General features: G+C 46.4%; 1 protein-coding gene across 1 annotated transcript in view; it reads right to left on the bottom strand.

The window, feature by feature from the left end:
• Window positions 1-24,050, bottom strand: part of RAD9B (RAD9 checkpoint clamp component B) — a 650,494-nt gene that overhangs the window by 370,994 nt on the left and 255,450 nt on the right. The window contains exon 4 of the mRNA XM_069620274.1: window positions 8,805-8,919. Coding sequence (XP_069476375.1) covers window positions 8,805-8,919 — 115 coding nt within the window. The remainder of the gene's footprint in view (window positions 1-8,804; window positions 8,920-24,050) is intronic.

Consider the following 24,050-nt stretch of genomic DNA (forward strand, 5'->3'; position numbering starts at 1 on the left):
TTTCAAAAGACAAAATGCATGCTTTATTTATACAGATTATAGAAACATTTTTTGCAAAATTAAAAACAGACGGTCATCATTTCAACCGGGATTTGAACGATTTAACAAGCTCGGCTTTGGGTGGACATGGGACGCTGGCAATGTTTTGTGGCAATGTATGTGTGCTCTGAACAGATTTGTGCGCGATTCCATGACTATGCATCTCGATGACATTAACAATGAGATCTTTCACAAAATCGAATTCCATTTCATCATATACTGGCTTGACCACCCATTTTTTGCTTCTTTTTGTAAAGGCCATATTGTAGCGAAGCATCCCTAAATTTCCAGCTGTCCTAGATTGTTCACGGCCCACATTCTCGTTATGCGCTAATACCGCTAGTAAAGTCCTACATTTCAAACCCTGGATGCCAAAATGCAATCTCTTTGGCCTGTACTTTAGGCACATATTGTGGAACACCTCCAAATCTCCTGTGTGACAGAATTCTGTGAGTCCCTTCAGATCTCTTGATAGAGTTTTATCAAACACAATCTTCTCAAGGGCTTTATGTGGAGCTGAAGATGGTATCAACCACTTCTTCTTCCGCGCCTGCTCTGGGGACAAAGGGCCATGTTCACATTGGTGGAAATGTTGGTTTTCTGTCCAGTGGTGAACGTTGGAACAGTGGTGCATCAGTGAGCGCCATTTTTCCAGTAGAATTTCCACAGACCCATCACATGTTTTGGAGCTACACCAAAGATGGTTGCTGAAAGACTGGGACTATTGTGAAATACTTTCAAAACCTTTTTTTTTCCCTGCAGCCGAGATTTTTTTATTAATTGATTTGGCAACATGCCAAACATCAAACTGATGTTTAATATTTGGATACTGCTCTCTCATTGTCTTGGCTATTGAAACGTGTCTGTCCGTGGCTATGAGTTCGATTTGCATTCCCCTCGATTGTAGATCTTCCAGTGATTTTATAAAACCAAGTTTCTCCATGGCCACCGAGGATTTACATTGGGACACCTGCACGACCACCGAACTCACAATTTTCTTACTTTCCATGTCCTGAAGATGGTAGGTGCAGTACTTAGCAGAAAATCCGGGGCTGTCACACTGTCCATCGCCGGCTGGCCTGAACCGTTTGTCGGGGAATGTACTTTCAATAGCCAATTGTTAAATTTTCCAAGCATCACTGATGGCCGGGAATAGATAATCACGTTGGTATTCGTAGTATTGCGTTTTGGAAATGAAATGGAATCCCACAAACTGAAAGAAACTGGATAACTTCATGAAACTAGAGCCACTGAAAAGTAAAGCTGATGCACACAGTAGATTGCCAGCTGGCAGTTTCCCCAGCATCGGTTGAGCGGACCATGAAAATGCTTTGTGACTTTTCACAGGTGGCATGTATTTTCAGGTTACTGCCTTGTGTTAGACGAGTCACGCTCACCAATGGTTTTCCACATACTTCCCCTCCTACTGAATGCACACATTTCACCATCTTTATAATCTCCATCAAGCTGCTATCGAATACTATGTATTTGGCCTCTTTTATAATACTGTCATCAAGCAACATTATTGTTTCGGACTGACCCGTGGTGGACATATCAGCAAAACAGGACATACTATAGTCGATATCGTTGTCTGTTTCGTCGGTCAATAGTGTTGATGCTTCAGTTTCTGTCATTTCAACATCTGTTACTTGACGATGGATAGGAAAAAACATCAATGTGGACTGTTTTTTGGGGGATTTTGTTTGGCGGGTGTCGATTGTGTGAAGTGCTCATCGAGTAATGTAAAACTATCTTCTATAAATTCAATTGCACCTTCCTCTGGCGGAGCGGAAGCATTGTAGCAATGGTCCAAGAACACTTTGCTGGAATCGCGGGTTTTATTAAATTCATTTTCTTGCCATTGGACATAGGCATCTCGAGTGTGAACACGACGTGCCTCAATGAATAGTTCCTCCATGGTGAAAACAGTTTGGCAAGCAGCATCTGTCATTTGTATCGCTGTCTGTGCCTGCATAGTCCGTTCTCGATTGGGCAACTACAGGACAGATAGGAAAATGGATGTTCAGTGTAAATCCAACATACAGTGTTGTACAAATGACATTAAAAAAAGCATATAATGAAGGCCTTTGCACAAAACCTTTGCCAACAATAGAAAGTGTTTATAACTAACCTTATTTTTATTTCTTTTCTTTGAAACCTTCTTTACTCTAACATCAGCAAACTGGCGGACCGACTCTGATACACGTTACTCCGGTTCATTATACGGATCTTGTATACATCCCTACAAAAAAAGTATCCATTTAAAATAAGTCATTGGCATTACACATCTAATTTAGACCTTCCAGGATTTTGCGGCATGAAATGGCAAATTTTACGGCATGAAATGGCAAATTTTGCGGCACAAACCTTTATTTATTGCAGCATTTTTGCGGGACAATTTGTACTAACTGGAGGGTGTAAGATTGCCACATTGCAGGAAATAGGCATAGTGCAAGACTACAAGAGAGCCAGGGCATCATTATTATGTATCTTTTGTATTAATTTAATAGGAAGAGTCCCAGATGTCTCTGGCTTGGCAGAACAGTGTTTGATTTGGCTACATTTCTGGTTTAATGTTCATTCCTATTTAATAGTATTAACTAAATTGATCATTATCAATTGTAATGCTGAAAATATTCCCCTTCTATCTTCTCCAATCCCCCAAACACCCGCACACCTCTCTCACCAACACACAGCTCACCAACTCTCCATCACAACTTGCATTCCTTAACCTCTCACTCTGTCATACAAATACTCACATGCTATGTCACACTGTCAAGTCACAATTTAAACTGCCCAGCCCCTGCCACACTCAAAATCATACTCCCAACTCACACCTTACACTCTACAATTCCTCCCGCAATATACAGTCCTTCATTCTTTTGTGCTGCTTCTGCATCTTGCATCCTTTCTCCCATTCTATCGCACTCTTCCCTCATCCTTTTTCCCAATATAGCTCACTGCCTCTTTCTGGACAACCGTTTCCTCTCTGCTTTCTGGCTCACTGACCACACGCTCCCTCTACTTTCTGTACCTCTGCTTGCTCTCAGATTTCTGGCCCACCGCATCACTGCATCCTCTGCTCTCTTGTGCAGTGCTTCCTCCTCTGACCCACTGCTCTCCCTCTGCTTTCTTGCCTATCACTTCACATCTCACCCATCACTCTCCCTCTCTCTCATAGTGTAACCATTTTTTTTATTTTTTTAAATGTACATTTGACCCAGTTCCTCAAATAATGGGGCATTTAAAAAAGAACAGAGGATATGCTATTTTTAGACAACCCATTTTTGGAAATGAGCAGGTCACCTTATTCTCAAAGGTGACCGGCGCATTTCCACAGGCTTGAGCTGTAGCGCAAATTGTGCACTGGCTAGCTGCCTTGAATGTTGTTCTGGGTTGTTTGACCGAAGTGTAATTATTTGCGGCGGAATTGACCGTAGTCAATTTCGCTGCAAATTGATTTGCACTTCTGCCAAACAAGCTAAAATGTACCTTTCACCACTACCCTGCCCCATCCCCTCCCCTACTTAACTGCTTGGTCGCTGCCGCTTCCCCTGCAACCCTGCGGTGCCAGATCCATCCCTCTAACGCGGGTCGGATCTGACTCCGCAGGGTCCCTTTTTCGTTATTTTCTTTTTTTCTGTCCCCGCCTCCAATTTTGAAGAAAAAGGGGAACACACTTCTGCAACCACCCTAGACCAAAAATACTGAACATGGGGAGCGGGTGACACCCCCACAACACATGTTCAGTATTTATAAAAATCGATCGAATAGTACTGGACGAAATAGGTCAAATTGGAACATTCGATAGATTTTTGCCATCAAAATGGGCAGTACTTTGAATAGAATCGCTCTCCCGACAGTGTTCTGCAAGCTCCCAGCGCCTTTCACAGGGACAGGCCCTCCAGGTGCCTGCCGCTGTAAAATGCGACCCAAAAAATTAATTTTTATCCTGTTTGAGGAACAGAAATGCAAGCGACACAGCAGCGGTTCATACCTTAAAAGAAATGCATGACAGGGCCAGGAAAGACCCTGTCATGCAGAGACAGCCCCACATCCCGTGCGCGTAGGGTTGCCTACAATTTCTACACATTTAAAAGTGCATCTTGCTTGGAAATGAGGGATGCGCTTTTAAATTGACAGAAACGCCACTTTATTTGATCAAGGAGGTGAAAAAGGCCATCTGAATAGGCGCGCATATAAAATGTGCCCATTCATGTGTCCCTTGTGGATTGGGCTGCACTTTTTTGGGGCGCAAGTGATGAGACATGTTAGCGCATTTCATTTCTTGTGTAAAAAAAAAAGTTGAGAACCTGGCACCCTGAGTATAATTTTTCTTAAAACAGTAATTTTTGCAGATTACTTAAAAACAAAAAAGTAAAAAAAAAAAAAATGTCTTTTAAAGATGCTGTTTTTGCACAAAACGGCCGTTTTTGCGGCATTTTGCGCAAAACGGCCGTTTTCGCTGCATTTTGGGGGATCGCAAAATCGCTATAAGCTGGAGGGTCTGTAATTAGACCGACTTTCTTTTATTCGATGGTACTGTCAGTGCGCATACCTCTGGCTCCAGAGCAACTGTATGGTCTGGTTCCGGAACACCCACAATGGATAATGTAATTGTAGAGGACGCTGCAGCATCTCCCTGAAACACAGTACTTGTAAGTAAGGTCGAAAAGATTGGAAACGGGACAAAGACGACAAAGGTACATATCAACAGTAAAGTGGCAAATAAACATTGTGCAATGCAATGGTACGTTGCGAAAATATGATCAGAGTATCTCTTCCTATTGAGCTATGATGACCCATACATCTGACACCGGATCTACTACGAGGGGTGTTCGGATTGTAGCGGACACTTCAGCATCTCCCTGAAACATAGTACTTGCATTAGTAAGGTCAAAAAGATTGGAAACGGGACAAAGTCGACAAAGGTACATATCAACAGTAAAGTGGCAAAAAAACATTGTGCAATGCAATGATACATTGCGAAAATATGATCGGATTATCTTGTCCTATTGAGCTATGAAGACTCATACCTCAGACACCGGATCTACTACGAGGGGTGTTCGGATTGCAGTGGACGCTTCAGCATCTCCCTGAAAAACAGTACTTTCATTAGTGATGTCGAAAAGATTGGAAACGGGACACACAATTTTGAAAGACCACATAGGTACTTATCAACAGTAAAGTGGTAAAGAAACATTGTGTAATGCAATTATACGTTGCAAAAATACGATCACATAATCTAGAATTCCGTACATAAAACCAGTCTGGAACAGAATAGCTAGGTAAGATTACCTAATACGCGCTCGAAGTGGTTGATGACTCCAGGCAAGACATGGATGTTGAATCTTGCTCCTTCATATTCGGTGGATAGTCATGGAGTGGTAAAGGGAAAGTATTATTCGATTTAGAAATTCCAACATTATAAAATGGCATGTAAGGAGACTGAATAAGAGATAATGACACTTCTTGAAACGCATAATATAGCATAGTTATCCATTCCCATAAATCATTTTTCTAAGTGGGTTCTACAAAACAAAGACTGATGTTTAACAAAAAAGTAATTATTTCAACAGCTATTCAATCACATAAATATTGAAAGTACTATAAGTGGAATTTAAACCGAAAATACAGGTGTAAAGCTAAATCCGGAAGCATGACTCACCTGTGGCAGCATTTTCAGGAGTAAAGTCGGAATAGCGTTTGGGAGCAATTTCCGAGTTGTTCTCGGTTGATTCCTCTTTGTGTACAAGGATGTGTCGTACATATCCGGTGAGAAGTGCAGGCTGCAGATGCGGTATCGATGACCCCTCTTGTCTTCCAAAGACTTGGTTGACTCTACTTTCAAGGTCTTCCAGTGGATATCCGCAACGTCTGACCCATTCTCTTATTCGATCAACAGTCTTAGGGAATACATGCATTGTAATGCCTTCGGATTTGTCATGGGTCTTCGAAGGGCAACCGAAAATAGAACATGCAGGCATTGTTGTAAATTCTGCAAAATAAAGGTCAACATTATTAGAAAATTATTTTGCATAAGCATGTGCGAAAGAATGAATTGGACCATACATTGTTCGATGCACGCTTTCTTTTGGGCACCACAGCAAAACCAGTGCAGCGTGTGCGGCTGTATTATAGGAAACGATTCATTGATGTGTTGAAAATTAGAACATGTTACTCATCCCTTGAATGTTCTATCATGCATGAAAATGAAACATGCTTATACTATAGGCACGGTCCACGAAGGATGCAACACGATGCCAATTGACAATGATTGATATACCGATAACATAGCAAATGAAACTCAAGTCAATAGCAATGATACAAATTAACATAGCACTACGCAGTTAGATACTTCGGAATAGATATAAATTTACAAATGAAGGAGATATGATTAGGATACATGTCCTTACCTTGATCAACAAACAGTTGGATTCAGCAAGCAGAGTAATTAGTGGCAGGAGAACTGGGAGATGTTCACAGGTAGCACACTGATGAGTTCATTCGAAGCGGTCACAGAGTAGCACGTTCACGAGTTGACTTGCAGTGCTCAACGATTTTCTCATGGTAAATATCCAGTGGTTTATAAAGAATAACAAAAAGGGGTGTGTTTGTGAATGAATGACGTGTATATGTCGTGGCATTATCTACATTGCAGGGGCGCAGTCTGCTTCAGGAGAGGCTTGCCTGGAGACACGGGGTCTGAGGAGGCCATGTGAGCAATGCCCCTGGGCGTGGGATACCTTTTGAAGTTTACATGTTGTTTGGCACCTTGACCGTTTGCGCCCCTGAGAGCCCCCCATGGCAGCGCACATACACTGGTACGAACTGCCTTTGATAGTGGGGGGTGGGATGGATGGGCCGGGAGGCGTGCAGACAAGGCACCAGAACACTGCTGAATGGAGACACACTTATGTGGATTGCACGGGCGCGGTCTGCTTCGGGGGAGGCCTGCCTGGTGACACTGGGTCTGAGTAGGCCATGTGAGCAATGGCCCCTGGGAGTGGGATACCTTTTGAAGTGTACATGTTGTTTGGCACCTTGACCGTTTGCGCACCTGACAGCCCCCCAAGGCAGCGCACATCCACTGGTGCGAACTGCCTTTGATAGTGGGGGGTGGGATGGATGGGCCGGGAGGCGTGCAGACAAGGCACCGGAACACTGCTGAATGGAGACACACTTGATTCACTTAAAAACTGAAACAACCATTAATAAAAAATATGTTGTGTTTTATTTGGTTTTTATTTTGATGGCACAAAAATACTACACATTGTAAAGGTCTGGTTGCAGCTCGGCGATGGAAAATCCCCTGTACTGACCACTGTCGCTGGTGAAAGTTTGTCTAATGGCACCAACGACACAGGCGGGTATTACTCGTCGAACGCGGTGTCCAAGCCTCCCATGTAGCCACCATGTGGACGAACGATAGGCCACCAGATGGTACCACCTATGAAAGAGAAAGATACAATCTGTTTTTAAATTACCAAGATAAGTATATTAAACATTGGTTGTCAATGACAATTCTTGTATGCAATGGCATTTTTGCCAGGACAAATACTAACTAGACACTGCACAATATTGAATGACTTTTATGCGACTTTTACTAGAGAATTGCAAGACTAAACGGATATGACAATGATATCTTGAAGTTACGAGAATATAGGGGACAAACGTGAAATAGTAGTGGCCTAACTGACATCACAACCAGACTACACTTACTTGTTACTTGGATTACGAGGGCATACTGTTGCGCGAAGTTCGTGCATAAGCACCATCAAAATCCTCAACACGGACTGTGTGAGACAGACTGCTGTGAAGTCTGGCAGCTCGGTAACACATTGCGGCTGTGGATCGCCTTGCGATATGTAGGACAAGCATCCAGAGTTTTCTCGGCAGCAGCAGTTCTCCACCTCGGTTGGCATTAGCACGCACCGATTGCAGGTACACCAGGTCGAAAGGCCATCCATGCGACTAGGCCCAGGCTCTTCATCTGTTGAAACGTCTGCCCAACTGTTGTCCAAATCCCCATCATCTACAGAGCTTGCTCTTTCCAGTAATTCCTCCTCGGAATACTCGGGCTCGTACAGATAGGGCATTATTGTTGCCATTGTGTGGTAAAGAAACGAAAATAATTTATAGCGATCGTATTGGTATCTGTTCACACGGGCTACAAGCAACGAAGGTAGCTGACCAGAGCACAGAAACGAGTCACATAGTACTCAAAGAAATACAGCGAGAGAAATGGAAAAGAAAATCTGCTGTTGTCTGTTGTGAAACGCTCTGTTTATACTTGTCGAGGAAAGAGGCTTCCTGCCGGTTCCTTGGCGACACGTCATTAGCTGAGGCGCAAAGAATGTTGACACGAGACGTGCTTTGGCGTTGTGAAATGGGCGGTACGTGTCTAGTGATGTCAGGCTCAGGGGCGGGGGATATCATTTAGTGCCGCAAACGCAGGTCACCCACGGCGATGCGGCAAGTGATAGGATTATCACAAAATGGCTGCGCCCTGCTGCTTGATTTTGCTTGTTTTCAACAGACGAAAACTCGGGTAAGGTGCATAGGAAATGTTTGTACGATCGATCGAATTATGATTAAAAGCACATGGCCGACCCATAGTGACAATAATATTTTGTTGACCGAACCATTCCTTTCAACTGACTAAACATTCAAGCAAAGTAATACAAGTTTGCAGACGTAAATGAGGCATAAATAGAGGAACAGCATTGATAATAATGATCAAACATAACATGGTTGTGACTTACCATGTTTGCAGAACAGTTGAAAAACCATGTGGCAGTCTTTAAAATCTATGTGTACATTGCACTTTTCTACATTTCTTTCAAGTGTGTTGAGACATCTAAATACAGGCATAACGGACTGAAAGAAAAAGAGTGTTGACAACATTGAACTGGAATCATTTAAGTGCATTTTCACAAACAGTACTGGTAGCATGCCCATTTCACAAGCATCTATGAGTGCAGGGATGCTGGGCAGTTTTCCCTCACACAACTGCAACAGCAGATTGGACCTCACAAGTGCCTGATTATCTTAGTGGACTTGCAACCTTAAGAAGAGGGTGGCTGCGGGTGAGTGGACATGCAGCTAGTTCCTCCATCCATATTCAAGGGTCAAGTGGGTTCCTGACACCTGACTCAAAGTTGGATAATTCCAACTCAGTATTTTCCTAGCACAATATGGGTCAAGGAGAGGAATGCTGAGGTGCCTATCTGTGCTATCGGGCCTGTGCTCCTTATCAGGCTTGTGCTCCCGCCCTCTTCTCCCTTTGCTGGATGTGTGCTGCAACTGGGCAGCTGAAGGATCGAAGACTGAGTGCCAACTGCATTGCTGTGCACTGCTGATGCTTGGAAGGAGTCTTTGCAACCTCACAGCAGTCAGTCAGCACAGTTTTAGCACCCCAGCGTTTTCCCCTGCAGCAGGCCAAAGAAAGCCCACACGTTCTCACTCATACTATGCAAATGACATCCCTTCATATTGATATTCCACAAAGTACTGGTAGTGATCTTAAGCTGTAGTCTCAATTTACAAAAATACTATGCAAGGAGAATGACATAGAAACCTTTGAATCACAACCGATTTAGAGAAAGGAGGGGATACATATTTTAAAAATCGGCAAAATTGGAATAGATGTTATCACAACCCAACATATAAAGCGGAGTGGATTTTCATTTAAATAAAATTGCGAAATTACAGTCAAAGAGGCTGGTAAAGGAAGCAATATTGTAACTGTGAAGTCCTCTAATTATCTTAAAGATGCTCTTATGCATTTAGACAATACACTGTGTTACATCAAACTAGCAGATAGTTGTTAGATATATTACACACAAATGTGGATCAATGGCAGCAAAATGGGTCAATCACACTAGATGAAAAACAATTCCTTTGGAACCCATGCCCAGCCAATGCATCAATTTATTTCCCCCGATAAATACACAAAGGAGCTCATTTCGCTCCTGCATGTAATTTGGAGACCTAGACATGCACGTAGGTGGCTGCTCGCCGCCAAATGTTCGTCTTTTGCACGCGTGCAAATGTGCAGGGCAAACGGCGGCATACAGGCGTATACACTGCCTTTTGCCCTGCAAATTTGCTCTCTGCAGTGCAAAAGAGTAAACGCTACCTACCATGCTCGCATTGCAGGCTGTGTTTACAATTGAAATTAACCACTGCCTACCATGCTGCATATGTCCAGGTTTGTTCACCCCACTTCAACCCTTGACATTGAAATGGCTACCAACCGCACCCAATTGTTTTTATTGATGCAGCCACTGTCAGGGATGCAAATATGCACTGGACAAAATAAACGTTTCAACACACCACATACATTCACGTCAAAACGTGTATATTGGCAGCAAGATGTAGATATCTTTGAACACCATCGAGTCATAAGACTAGATAATCAAAATTCACCACTGGCCTTCGCAACCTTGCAACCGTCGAGGGATGAACAGATGGCTCGAAACCATCTTTTTTTTTATATATATAGCGCACAAGGGATTAAGGATAACTGAAATAACATTAATGGGAATGGAAACGACATGGCAATTGGTTTGGCACGCAAACATGTCCATATGTTTTTTTTATAAGCCCCAGGCCACATCTATGGTAGCTTAAAATCACTCAGTTTCTGGGATTTTATAGAATCCCAAAGACTTCTTTCTTGGCTAAGTGTCCTTCTTATTCGTTGTCCCATTCGCACATTGGTACTCATGACCTCTCTTACCAGGTACCACCCCCTGGCATACTTAGGTTTGTGTGACGGGTCAGGCGTTAGACACAGCAGCATTTGGACTCCATTCTACCATAGCCATTCCCCATCTCAATCTTTTGATCACAGAAAACCTCCCTCTCAATGTGTTGGTAGCTTAGTGGTCACCTCCCTCAAGCTCTGGCTACAGGTTTGGCTCTGCGTCTCCATCCAGCTCCTTTCCACAAGCTTGTGAGTGCTTCCCTGAGGCAGGTCTCCGTTTATCCCCTTTTCTTGACTACCTCCCCTTCTTTTCTTCTTGCAGTCTTTTACTCCATCTAGCTTTTTTTCCATCACCTCATTTCTCTCCTTTCTCCCCTAGCACATTGCTATCCCTTCTCTAGCTTTGAAGATGGTGGTTCACCTTCTCCGACCCTGCCTCTCTTTTGATTTTCCACCTCCCCTTATCTTGCTCATTCTGCCCTTGTACTTCACCTCCCTCTTCTCTTCCTTCCTCTCTATCATGGCACCTTCTCTTTCACTCCACTCTCTCCCATCCTTCGCTCTGACCTCTCCCACCTTGGAAACATTAAAAAAACAGACTGAATGGGAGATTTGGCCAAATTTCATCCATTCGAAAATTCCAAACGCCCGTTCATTTCGACCAAATCCTCCATTCTGTGCAAGGGCTGCAGTGACTGTGAGGTTGTCCCCGCAGCTGATCGCGTAAAAAGTAAAATAAAAAAATAATTAACAAAAGGAAAGGACCCTGTGGCACTGGTTCCCAATCACGGAAGTGAAAGGGAACAGGTGTTGCAGGGACACAGCCACAGCAAGGTAAGTAGGCGGGTGGGTGTGGGGGCAAGGGCAAAGCTGAAATAGGATTTGCGAGGGTGCCCCCCGTAGCCGGTTCCGTAAAATGTTTTAAAAAAAGGAAAGAACCCGGTGGCGCCAGTTCCCGATCACAAACGTGAAAGGGAACAGGCATCACAGGTACACTACGAGTCGGCAGTACACAGTGAAGTGTGCCACCGCAAGGTAAGTAAGGGGTTGCGGTGGGGTTGAGGGCAATGGCTGAAATGTTTAGGGGAGAGAAGACCAAAAGTTATTTAAGGAAAAATAACTTTCAGTCTATTCTCCCTCAAACATTTCAGCCGCGGGCTTCCAACCCCAATCCTCCCTCCTTTGCTCCTTGCTCTGCTTATCTCTAGCTATAGTTATAATCCATCTCCTAACTCTCACACGATCATCTCTAGCTATAGTTACATTCCATCTCCTAACTCTCACACGATCCATCTGGCTAACTATTCTTTTATATTATAACAGAGCTGCTGTGGGTGGGGTGGGAACAGCCAGTGTCATTGATCTGGCTGTGTTCCAACTACAATTTCCCCATGATTGGTTGGGCAGACGATCATCCAGTGGCTCTGCGCATCAAGGTTAGGTAACAGCTGCCTGGCATCTTGGAATCTGCACTGAGCTGCCTGACCCTATGAGGGCCTTATTTGGGTCTGCTGGGCCTCATCTCGCATGTCGCCTGTGGTATGGTTTCTTGTTTTCCCTGGATAACCGCTAGACCCTGTGATTTGCTGCAGGCTGAGCTTTGAAACACCTCACAAGTGGTTGGCTTGTCTGGTCCTTGCTACTGGCTGACGAGCGCTACTGACAACACGTGGCTTGCAGAGCCCCATGTGTAAATATAAGGTAGGACTCCTCACTTAATATGGGGATTTTCTCTTTATTCTTTGCCAGCCGATTTATGGGGCATGGTCAGTACAGAACAGAAATTGCAGACAATTGAAGTAATATTGACAGCCAACTTTATAGCCAGACTCTCCAGCTCAATCATTGCATAGTAACTCTCACTAGAAAACAGTGTTGTGCTCTGGCGCTTTGAAGCATCCTCTATGCACTAGTTGGAATTACCAGTAAATATCTTAGACCAAATAATCAGACAGACCCAAGGAAGATGGTAAAATACTGCTTTAATCTCAATGAAAGAAAGCAGGGAGTTGTATAGCTATCAAAATAGATGCATGCATAATCACACCACCTCTTGTGTTTACAGAGTTTATATACATTTTCATACGTCATCTATGACATCTTCCTATGTGCTATTTTGCAAAACCTACTACTGGGAGGGATTGGATTAGGGGAAATGTCTACTTATAGAATCATATAAGTGTTAATATCTCATTGGCTGCCCTTTGTCTGTAGGACACGCCCTGAGCTACTTCTAGATACGTAGTATGCTGATTATAGCAGAGAATATGGCAGCAGATTGGTAAATGCAACCTTGTTTGTGAAAGTGACCTTATGATTGGTTGACACCTCATCCAACGTTGAACTTTCGGCCTGTTTAGCAGCACATAAGTAGAAATGAAACCTAGGTGTTTGAGATGCATCAATTCATTTCTTGTTTTCCCAATTAGACCATTGTATGTCATCAACCTGATCCTTAGCCTGTTTATCAGCACATAAGTAGAAAAGAAACCTAGGTGCTCGAGATGCGTCAATTCATTTCTTGTTTTCCCAATTAGACCATTGTCCCCATTGTCTGGGGTATGAGCAGACCACTATCCCCATCTGGGTTTTAATAAATAGCCCTTGTTTTCGACTTCTGATTCACGTGTTAGGAGAACACGATTTTGTCCATTTCAGCCTCTTATTTAGGACTATTTGATTTAATTAAACAGAGTGCCATTACCCTCTCAGGCTTTTAGACTTACTCACACCACCTCCCATAGGCCTTCGCCCTTGTGTTTGTTCAATACTTAGCACTCGCAAATGTCCTTGTCTCTCCTAATTTCAGCAGAAATATGTTTTATGCACGTGGTCCCTTCCTTAGACTACCTTTGTGCCTTACACCCATCTCTCAAAATAGCCTTCTTGATACCAGGCCATGGTACTCCCTTATTCTGCATGTCAAATCAGCTTCTTCATCAGTTCTTCAATTTGAAATGCTAGGCTCGCCTTTTGAGGTAACAGGGTTGATTCTTAATACAGACTGGTGCCCATTTTCTTCCAATGGCTGTCCTAAACGTTGTATGTATACCTCTTTTTAGCAAGCTTCTATGTATCATTTCTACCTTGCATTACAGCGTATTTACAGTTATTGTTCAGTACATTATTTCATCTTTTTACATTCACAATTACTTTGTCTTTAGGTACATGTTTCTCTTTGTACTTCAGTTACATTGTCAGTTTTAAGTATTTTCATATTGTTTCAGCATAGGTTCACATATCTCCTTTATGAGATCATTCTGTCATCTTCAGACTTTACTAAGAGTTCATCCATATTACTCAAAACTGCATTCTGACATCTTGGTAGTGGGCACCCCTCTTGGTAGCACCCTTCTTCTGCTTCTACATGAGGGTACAATCTGGATGGCTGCTTGAGTGAATATTGTCTTTCATACACTCAACGTAGTATAAGAATGTTGCATGGATTCATGCATGGGTTCCTAAGTGTAGCTCTTCGCCTGCTACTCCAATAGGACGATGGTGAGGGGGCAGGGACCAGAGGCGAGGCATACACCTACTCCTCTACATTCCCTCCTCTGGTCGAATATTCAACCATACTCTTCTTTTCTTTTTTTCTGCAATTCCTGGTTCCTCTTCTATCATCTCATTATATTTTCATTTCTTTGGGACCCATATTTTCGTCACCCCTCTCAGGTGGCCTGCACTTTTTTTTAAAAAACTTTTATTTATTGGCAGGTGGTTAAGACAAGTACAGTACAGTGGAAGCAGAGACAATCAACATTGTATAACGTGCGAAGGCAGTACAACAAATCCATTACAGACCCCGCCTGGTAGGGGGGATAGCGGACATAGGGCCTCATTACATGGACGGCAGTAAGGGTTTACCGTTACCGGTATTTTACTGGTACTGGTAAAACCTTACTGCCTTACTACTAGGTCCCTTTGCGGGTTGGTGAATTTAACGCCTGCTTTTTGCAGGCGTTAAAAACCAACCCGCAAAGGGACCAGGGAGATAATTACGGTACTGCAATTTACGGTCCCCTAATTAGCACTTTCCCCATTCCCATTATGCCCTATGGGGCAAAAATGGGAATGGGGAAGGGCAATGGGGGAAGGGGGAATTACCGCCCCACCAACCTTGAAATAGGGCGGTAATTCCCCTCTCCACCAAGGCGGTGCCGGTATTTTACCGGCATGGACTAAGGTGCTAATAGCACCTTGGTCCACCGCCGTCCGTGTAATGAGGCCCATAGACAGGTGAGGGAGACATTTACTTAGGAGGAGACGGTGGGGGGGTGGAACTCCATTCTACCTCATCTCTGTTGTTCAAGTAAGCGCAGAATTCCGCCCACACGATCCTGGGGCGCGAAGATGATGGCAGGGTAGCAATATAGTCCTCCTCACACCTCTGTACCCAGGTAAGTGCTTTTAACCACGTTTGTGAGGTAGGGGGATGGCGACGCTTCCAGCACTGCAGTATACATCTTTTAGCTACAATAGTACTTACATTCAGAAATTTCGACATTTTCCGTTCACTCTCCCCCACCCTGATTCCAAACAGTAAGGCCAACGGGTCCGGGTCTACTGGGGCCCCAATTATTTCAGACAGTGTATTCGTCACCTCCACCCAAAACACCTTGATCGCAGCACAAGACCAGAACATGTGCAGATGATCTGCCTCCTCCGATCTACATTTTGGGTATATGTGATCCGGGGTGCGAGTGATTTTCGCCACTCTATATGACGTGTAAGAGATTGTGTTTAAGAGTTTGTATTGTATGCAACGGAATCTGGTGTTGAGGGACACCTTGCGTGTATGTGTGCATATCCTACTCCATAGCTCCTTTGTCATTTCCTTTCCAGTTTCCTAGCCCATGCTTCCCGTGTGCTGAGGGATGAGTCTGCCCCTTTGGCTAGCTGCATTTTGTATAAGGAGGATATTATACCCCTGCTGCCTACAGAATTTGCAATATATTGAATTTCAGGTGAGTCTGGGGGTTCCTCTGGGTACGAAGGCCACTGTGCCCGTAACGCTGCTTTTAGCCTGTAATATTGTAGTAACTCTAGAGCGGAGTTAGAGTGGTCAGGCTGCCAATTTTGAGGGGGAGACAAATGTGCCCTCTGGGAACAGGTCAGTTAACGCTCGATACCCCAAAGCTTCCCAGTGCCACGACAGGTGTTGACCGTGTGTGGGGGGGAGACCGGGAAACCGCCATGGCTGCTTCCTTTACCATCGGGAAGCAGGTGAGTGCTGCGCAGGGCAAGCCGACCCCAGATGCCCCCCACAAAGGAATTTCTGTGCCCCCAGGCCCCTGTACCCTCTTTGCGTCCCCGCTCCTTCCTGGATCCCTGCTCCCGCCTCCCATCCCGCCCCCCGTTCCCCATTGGCTAACTGGGCCCGTGGGCTCGGGTCTAGCGACCCGCGGCAGCCTCCCTGCTTCCTTTACCATCGGGAAGCAGGTGAGTGCTGCGCAGGGCAAGCCGACCCCAGATGCCCCCCACAAAGGAATTTCTGTGCCCCCAGGCCCCTGTACCCTCTTTGCGTCCCCTCTCCCTGCTCCTTCCTGGATCCCTGCTCCCGCCTCCCATCCTGCCCCCCGTTCCCCATTGGCTAACTGGGCCTGTGGGCTCGGGTCTAGCGACCCGCGGCAGCCTCCCTGCTTCCTTTACCATCGGGAAGCAGGTGAGTGCTGCGCAGGGCAAGCCGACCCCAGATGCCCCCCACAAAGGAATTTCTGTGCCCCCAGACCCCTGTACCCTCTTTGCGTCCCCTCTCCCCGCTCCTTCCTGGATCCCTGCTCCCGCCTCCCATCCCGCCCCCCGTTCCCCATTGGCTAACTGGGCCCGTGGGCTCGGGTCTAGCGACCCGCGGCAGCCTCCCTGCTTCCTTTACCATCGGGAAGCAGGTGAGTGCTGCGCAGGGCAAGCCGACCCCAGATGCCCCCCACAAAGGAATTTCTGTGCCCCCAGGCCCCTGTACCCTCTTTGCGTCCCCTCTCCCCGCTCCTTCCTGGATCCCTGCTCCCGCCTCCCATCCCGCCCCCCGTTCCCCATTGGCTAACTGGGCCCGTGGGCTCGGGTCTAGCGACCCGCGGCAGCCTCCCTGCTTCCTTTACCATCGGGAAGCAGGTGAGTGCTGCGCAGGGCAAGCCGACCCCAGATGCCCCCCACAAAGGAATTTCTGTGCCCCTGCCCCCCCATGCCACCATTTTGGGGCCAGGAGGCCCTTGCTGCCTCCCTTCTGCACGGCAGCTTTCCTCCCTCAGTCCCGCCCCCTTTGTCCTCCCCTTGCCCTGATTCGTCCACCTCCCCTTTATCCCCGACTTTCCCAGGGCAGCCCTCTGCCAGGCAGCCCCTCTGGCGAAGGGCCCCAAGGCAAAGGGCGGCTCCTACAGAGGCGGCTCCAGGATGTGTCAGCAGGTGTCCGCAGGGGACGCCAAGGAAGCCAACAAACACCAACAAAAACCGTGAGTGTGGCATGGGTGGGGAGTAGAGCAATCACTCTACTCCAGAAAACCCCCGCCACTCTATCTTACCTACCAATAACATAGAGTGCCATAATACTAGCATGTCCACTCTTAGATGGAATTGTGAATGTTAGCATGTGCACTCTTAGATGGAATTGTGAATGTTAGCATGTCCACTCTTAGATGGAATTGTGAATGTTAGCATGTTCCACTCTTAGATGGAATTGTGAGTGTTAGCATGTCCACTCTTAGATGGAATTATGAATGTTAGCATGTCCACTCTTAGATGGAATCGTGAATGTTAGCATGTCCACTCTTAGATGGAATTGTGAATGTTAGCATGTCCACTCTTAGATGGAATTGTGAATGTTAGCATGTCCACTCCTTGATGGAATTGTGAATGTTAGCATGTTCTTAGATGGAATTGTGAATGTTAGCATGTCCACTCTTAGATGGAATTGTGAATGTTAGCATGTCCACTCTTAGAGCATATCCTTGTCTGTTTGCGCCCTGATACTCCAGGGTATGGCGCGCTATACAAATAATAAACTAAACTAAACTAAACTAGATGGAATTGTGAATGTTAGCATTTAGAAGTACGCCGGATAGCCCTCTGAGAAAGATACACTAGAATTTGCATTTAGAAGCTGTCCCCAATTAGCCTCTCTGTGAAAGTTGAATTTAAAATTGTTCCCACCTGCATTTAGAATTGTACTCAGTTGCATTCAGAGGCTGCGCCCGATAGCCTCTCTGTGAAAGTTGAATTTAGATCTGTCACCACCCGCATTAGAACTGCTCCCACCTCCATCTAGAAGTGTACCCAATTGCAGTTGAAGTTGCGCCGGATAGCCTCTCTGAGAAAGTTGAATTAGAATTGTTCCCTCTTGCATGTAGAAGTGTACCCAACGGCATTTAGAAGTGTACCCAATTGCATTTAGAAGCTGCACCCAATAGCCTCTCTGAGAAAGTCGAATTTAGAATTGTCCTCACCTGCATTAGAATTGTACCCAATTGCATTTAGAAGCTGCGCCCAATAGCCTTTCTGCGAAAGTTGAATTTAAATCTGTTACCACACGCATTAGAACTGCTCCCACCTGCTCCTGGAAGTGTATCCAATTAGAGTTGGAAGTTGCGCCGGTTAGCCTCTGTGAGAAAGTTGATTTAGAACTGTTCTCTCTTACATGTAGAAATGTACCCAACGGCATTTAGAAGTGTACCCAATTGCATTCAGAAGCTGCGCCCAATAGCCTCTCTGTGAAAGCTGAAATTTAGAACTGTTCCCACTTGCATTTAGAAGTGTACCCAGTTGCACCTGAAAGTTTGCACCCAATAGCCTCTCTGTGAAAGTTGAATAAAGAACTGTTCCCACTCGCAACCAGAACTGTACCCCGCACCTCCTCAGAGAAAGTTGAATTAGAATTGTACCCTCTTGCAATTAGAAGTGTATCCAACAGCATTTTAGAAATATACCCAATTGCATTTAGAAGCTGCACCCAATAGCCTATCTGATAGCTGATTGTAAAACGGTTCCCACCTTAATTTAGAAGTGTACCCAATAGCATTTTAGAAGTGTACCCAGTTACACTTGAAAGTTGCACCCAATAGCCTCTCTGTGAAAGTTGAATTCAGAACTGTTCCCAGCAGCGTTTAGAAGTGTACGAGGGTGTGAACTAGACGATGATAATGACTGAACGAATGTGTGGAGCGGACGAATATGAGGAACGGACGAATTTGTACAACAGACAATGCTTAATATGCTTTGGAATGAAGGAAACACTTGAAAACATACATCATACCACACCCCACGCTTACTCTCCCTCTTACACCACCACTCATCTAGAACACAGAGATACTATGACACCATTCGGTATAACTGTTCTCATATCCACATCTCCCTCTTACTCCACATCACTCTAAGTAATCATTGCTGGATTCACACCCCCCAGCCAGGCGTTCTCCTCAGGCCTAACGCAGCCACACTCGTTCTGGGTAAAACCGACCAGAGCAAACACATACTCCTGACCTCTCAACCACCACACGTACAACTAAGAAGCAGCTACCACTCGATTTCCGCACCAGCTGCACACATACCTAGTGCGCACACGCACTTTTGGACTCCCTCTACTCTCTATACTGACCTGAACTTCGGTTCCCAAGGGAGTTCAACCTACCATCGCCTTCAGACCATACCAATGGTATATAAGGCGCTATATAAATGCAAAATAACAATAACAATAACAATATGGGAAGCCACTTGTAATATGGGCAGTGCTCTTGCGCGGACTGCAGGATGTTCTTCCATGCCTTGATCGTGCTGGCCACTGGGTCAGCGGGGGCGACTGTTCGGTAGGTATGATGCAGCAATAAGGTCATGATGTTGGTCCCCCCTCCGCCCCCGGCGAGTTTCCCTAATTTTACATGCGGGCCGGGCTCGAATGTTCGCACCAATGGGAGGCATGCTGAGCTTGCGCACCGTTCCAGTACAATAGGAGGTCCGGGGCCACGAAACCCCCTTTTTCATAGGGCAGGGTCATCTGTTGCCACTTCTTGCGGACTGCCCCAGAGTGCCAAAGGAATTGGCCACATCCTGAGTGGAGCCGCCTGATGAATTGCTTCCCAGGCCAAACAGGTACGTTCGCGAAGACATCTAGGAGCTTGGGAACCAGCACCATTTTTATTAAGGAGAGCCTACCCGCAAGAGATAATGGGAGAGTACGCCATTTAAGCATCTTGGATTCCATAAGTTGTGCCGCCGATTCATAATTGTTTGTCAGTAAGGAAGCCCCGGACAGTGACACCTGCACCCCAAGGTACCTTATGCCACCCGGGGACCAGCGTAGGGGGTACTCGCATGTCGGCTGACGAGTGGATGTGGTGAGAGGGAAAATTTCTGATTTAGAATAATTGATGGAGAAACCAGAGTATGTGCCAATTTTAGTTATATCACGGTTAATAGGTCTAGAAATGTAGAGGGGTTTCGGACGTACAAAAGCACGTCATCTGCGTATAGTGAAATAATTTCCGGTGCATCCTGTAACCGAATACCCTTGTTGGAGTGTCGTTGCCTTATATGATCCGCCATAGGTTCAATGGCAAGCGCAAAAAGGATAGGTGAGAATGGGCACCCCTGAAGGGTACCACTATGTAGCGCGAACGGAGAGGAGGGGATCGAGTTGACCAACACTCTAGCCAAAGGTCCCGTGTATAATAGCTTTATATAGGAAATCATATTTGGTCCCACTCCCATTTTCCCCAGTACCGCCCACAAGTACTGCCAAGATACCATATCAAATGCTTTTTGGGTGTCCAGAGTCACTGCCACCGCGTCTGCACTCGGGTCTATGCTGGACAGTACATTAAATAATCTACGGATATTCAGAGCCGTTGACCGCCCGGGGACGAATCCGCTCTGATCAGCATGGACCATATAGGGCATAAAAGGGAGAAACCTGTTGGTGATTACCTTGGCGAAGATTTTCATGTCCGTGTTGATAAGGGACAGGGGCCTGTAGGACCCGCATTCGTCCGGGGGTTTCCCTGGTTTGGGAAGGACCGTTATGACTGCCTCCCTCAACGAGGGGGGGAGAGTGTGCAGCCGGAGCGACTCTGTCCACACCCCGTGCAATACAGGTGTTAATATGGCGACATGTTCTTGGTAGAACTCGGATGTGAGCCCATCGGGGCCCGGAGCTTTGTTCTTAGGGAGGTCGGAAATTACTTGAACTATCTCGTCCAAGGTGAACGGGGCTTCGAGGCAATCCCTGGCGTTTGGGGAGATAAGTGTCATAGGAATATTCTCCAGTAAGTCATCCAGGTCTTGGGCAGTGTGTTCGGGCTGGGGACCATACAGTGTGGCGCAGAAACAGGCGAATGTATCAAGAATGGCCTGATCTTCCCAATGTCTTACACCCTGGTCATCAATTATACTGTCAATTCTGGCCCTGCCTCCCTCTATCCGCACCAGCCAGGCCAGGGTTCTACCCGGCCAGTCACCCTCTTCATATCTACGGGCCGCTATAGGACGAGCAAGATATCACACCTCGTTCAGAGCGAGCGACTCGAAGTGTTCAAGTTCTTTTCTGATCTTAGCTAGCGCCGCAGGAGTGGGAGTTGAGACATATTCTCGTTCTAGGGTTTTAAGGGTGGTTTCGGAGACATTTAGGGCCTGCCTTATGGACCTGAGGACCCCTGCTTCCCTGGAGATACACATGCCCCTGATATATAATTTAAACGCCTTCCACCGAACCCCTTCAGGTGTATCAGCTGTGCTGTTAGTGTAAAAAAATGCGTTGATATCAGCCATGAAGCGCCGGGGGGGGGGGGGGGGCGGTTCGACAGTGTGCTACCCAGTCGCATCTGCATCAGTACTGGGGAGTGATCAGAGAGCGTGCGTGGAAGGATCTCGACCTCCGAGACTCTGCCCATGCGGTCACCCGACACGAGAACAAGTCTATTCTTGAGGAGCTGTCGTGAACAGTTGAATAGAATGTGTAGTCCCTGTCTTGGGGATGGAGCGTTCTCCTGACGTCATGTAGATTGTTAGAGGTCATGTGTGTGCGCAGATGATGGGCAGCTCGAGAAGTAACCTTACGAGTAGTGGTTGTTCTGTCTAGAGCCGTGTCGAGTATGAGATTCATGTCTCCCCAAATAATGGGTATTCCCACGTATCTCGTAAGGATATCGGTCACTATGTCTATAAATTCGGGGGGGGGGGGTGGGGTGGGGTCTGTGTTAGGCGCATAAGTATTCGCAAGCACGCATTCTTCATTGGCAAGTGTGCAGAGAAGAATAACATATCTCCCCTCCGCGTCAATATGGGATGTGTGGAGCGTAAAGTGTATCGATTTATGGATGAGTGTAAGGACCCCCCTGGCTTGAGTGGAGTACTGGCTATAATACCTATTAGGGCCCCAGGTGTGTGTGATGCTGGATGCCAAGAGCTTCAAAGCATGTTTCTCCTGCAATAAAAGCACCTTGACCCCATGCCTCTGTGCGTACGCCATGATCTTGCAGGATTTTGTGAAGTTCGTCAGCCCCTGTATGTTCCATGTCATTATTTTAATCGACATGTAGTACCTTATGGAACATCCCTGGTGTAGAGACCGTCTCCCATTGCCAAAATATGCACTGAAGCGGCGTCAGAGTGCCCAACTGAAAAACCAGTCGCAACTAACCTGCCATTTTGCGTATAATACCCCACAACTCTCCCAAGCCCCACCCTCACCGCAATGTAAAACCTAGCAGTGTAAAGGTACCCTCCCTTAAAACCCCCAGCTGCTTGCCAACCCCAACCTGGCAACACCTGAAATACAGCCCAACAGGGGCTCAAACACAAACATCTCGCCCAGGGGGCAATTGCAGTCGCAACGGGGGCTGCCGCTGCCATCCGGCCCACATATATGAATGCCGTATACAAGTGAAACATCATTAGATGTGTGGATCGGCTGAGAACATAGGTTACAAAGTAAGGATACATCTGTTCTAGAGTAGCAAAATCATGGCTTGAACTACCTTAGTCGCAATACAATAGTGACACTCATTCCGTGTAGTAAGGGCCCAGTGCATGGGGTTATAGCCAAGTGATCTTAGGTTACTTCCCTGTAGAGGAGTTGCGTGCTTACTACGATGACGGTGGGGAAAACTAGGCCTCCGTGGGACCACAAGGGGAAAGCCTGAGCTCAAACAGGAGGTCAAAGAGAAACCACCATGACTTCTGGGCTCTCTCTGGGAGCACTTGAGATCTGAGATCAGTCTTCGTCCATTCGCTCCACCGGGGGAGCTGCCAGAGGGATCTGTGCTTCAATGAACTTAACTGCCTGGTCCGGGACCGTGAAGAAGTAGAGTTTGTTGCGATAGGTGAATTTCAGGTGAGCAGGATACAGCATTGCATACTCAATGTTCCGTTCTCTCAACATTTTCTTCACCCCTCCAAATTGTCTCCTCTCAGCCTGAACGCCTACTGAGAAATCCGGGAATATCCTGATGATCTGAGAGTCCAGTCTCAATTCTCCCTTCTCCCTGGCCAACCGGAGAATATGGTCTCTGTCTTTGTAACTTAGTAGTTTTGCTATTATTGGCCTTGGGAAGTCCCCCGGTTTGGGCCGAGGCGCCAGGGAGCGATGTGCCCTTTCCACTGTAAAGAAAGGGGAGAACTCCGGGTTCCCAAGGATGTCTTTGAGGAGCTGTTCCACGGCCCGCTCCATACGTCCCTTTAGCGCAGATTTGGGAACCCCAATTGTACGAATGTTGTTTCTTCGGGACCTTGATTCGAGGTCATCGCACTTAGTTTTGGCCTGCTTCATGTCACGGACAAGATCCGCAACTGTGCTTTGTAGTGCATACACGTTGTCCTCATTAGTGCCTATTCTTTGTTCTGCCTCGGTAATCCTGGTCCCATGCTGGTCGATTTTGACCTTCAGTGAGGCAACATTTGCGTTGATGTCATCCAACTTTTCGTGAAATGCAGCAAAGTTCTTGGCCATGGATTCCATCATCGCGGATAGGTCTGACTGTATGGGGGAAGGCAGGTCCTCCTCTCCCTTGTGTGCTTCCGCAGAGGATGCCTGATCCGCTCTGGGCGCCATCTTGGTGAACTTGTCCATGGCACCTATTTTGCCGCTACCTCGTGCCTTGCCAGGCATCTCAGCCGTGACGGAAAGTGCCTCTTCAGTTAAGGTCAATAGTGGCCCCAAGATGTCCCTAGAGAAGAGGGTGGCCACAGCACGGTGGTCGCGGTATATCGAAAGGGCCGAAGGCGGTAGTTTGTAGTAAGGCAGCGATAGAGAGTCCGTCGCGGCCCGGGAAAACCGGGGGGAAACCAGACCGGAGGGGCCGACCGCCGTGCATGGAAA

Source organism: Ambystoma mexicanum, chromosome 10, assembly GCF_040938575.1.
Source record: "Ambystoma mexicanum isolate Mex_15411 chromosome 10, UKY_AmexF1_1, whole genome shotgun sequence".
Taxonomy (NCBI): Eukaryota; Metazoa; Chordata; class Amphibia; order Caudata; family Ambystomatidae; genus Ambystoma; species Ambystoma mexicanum.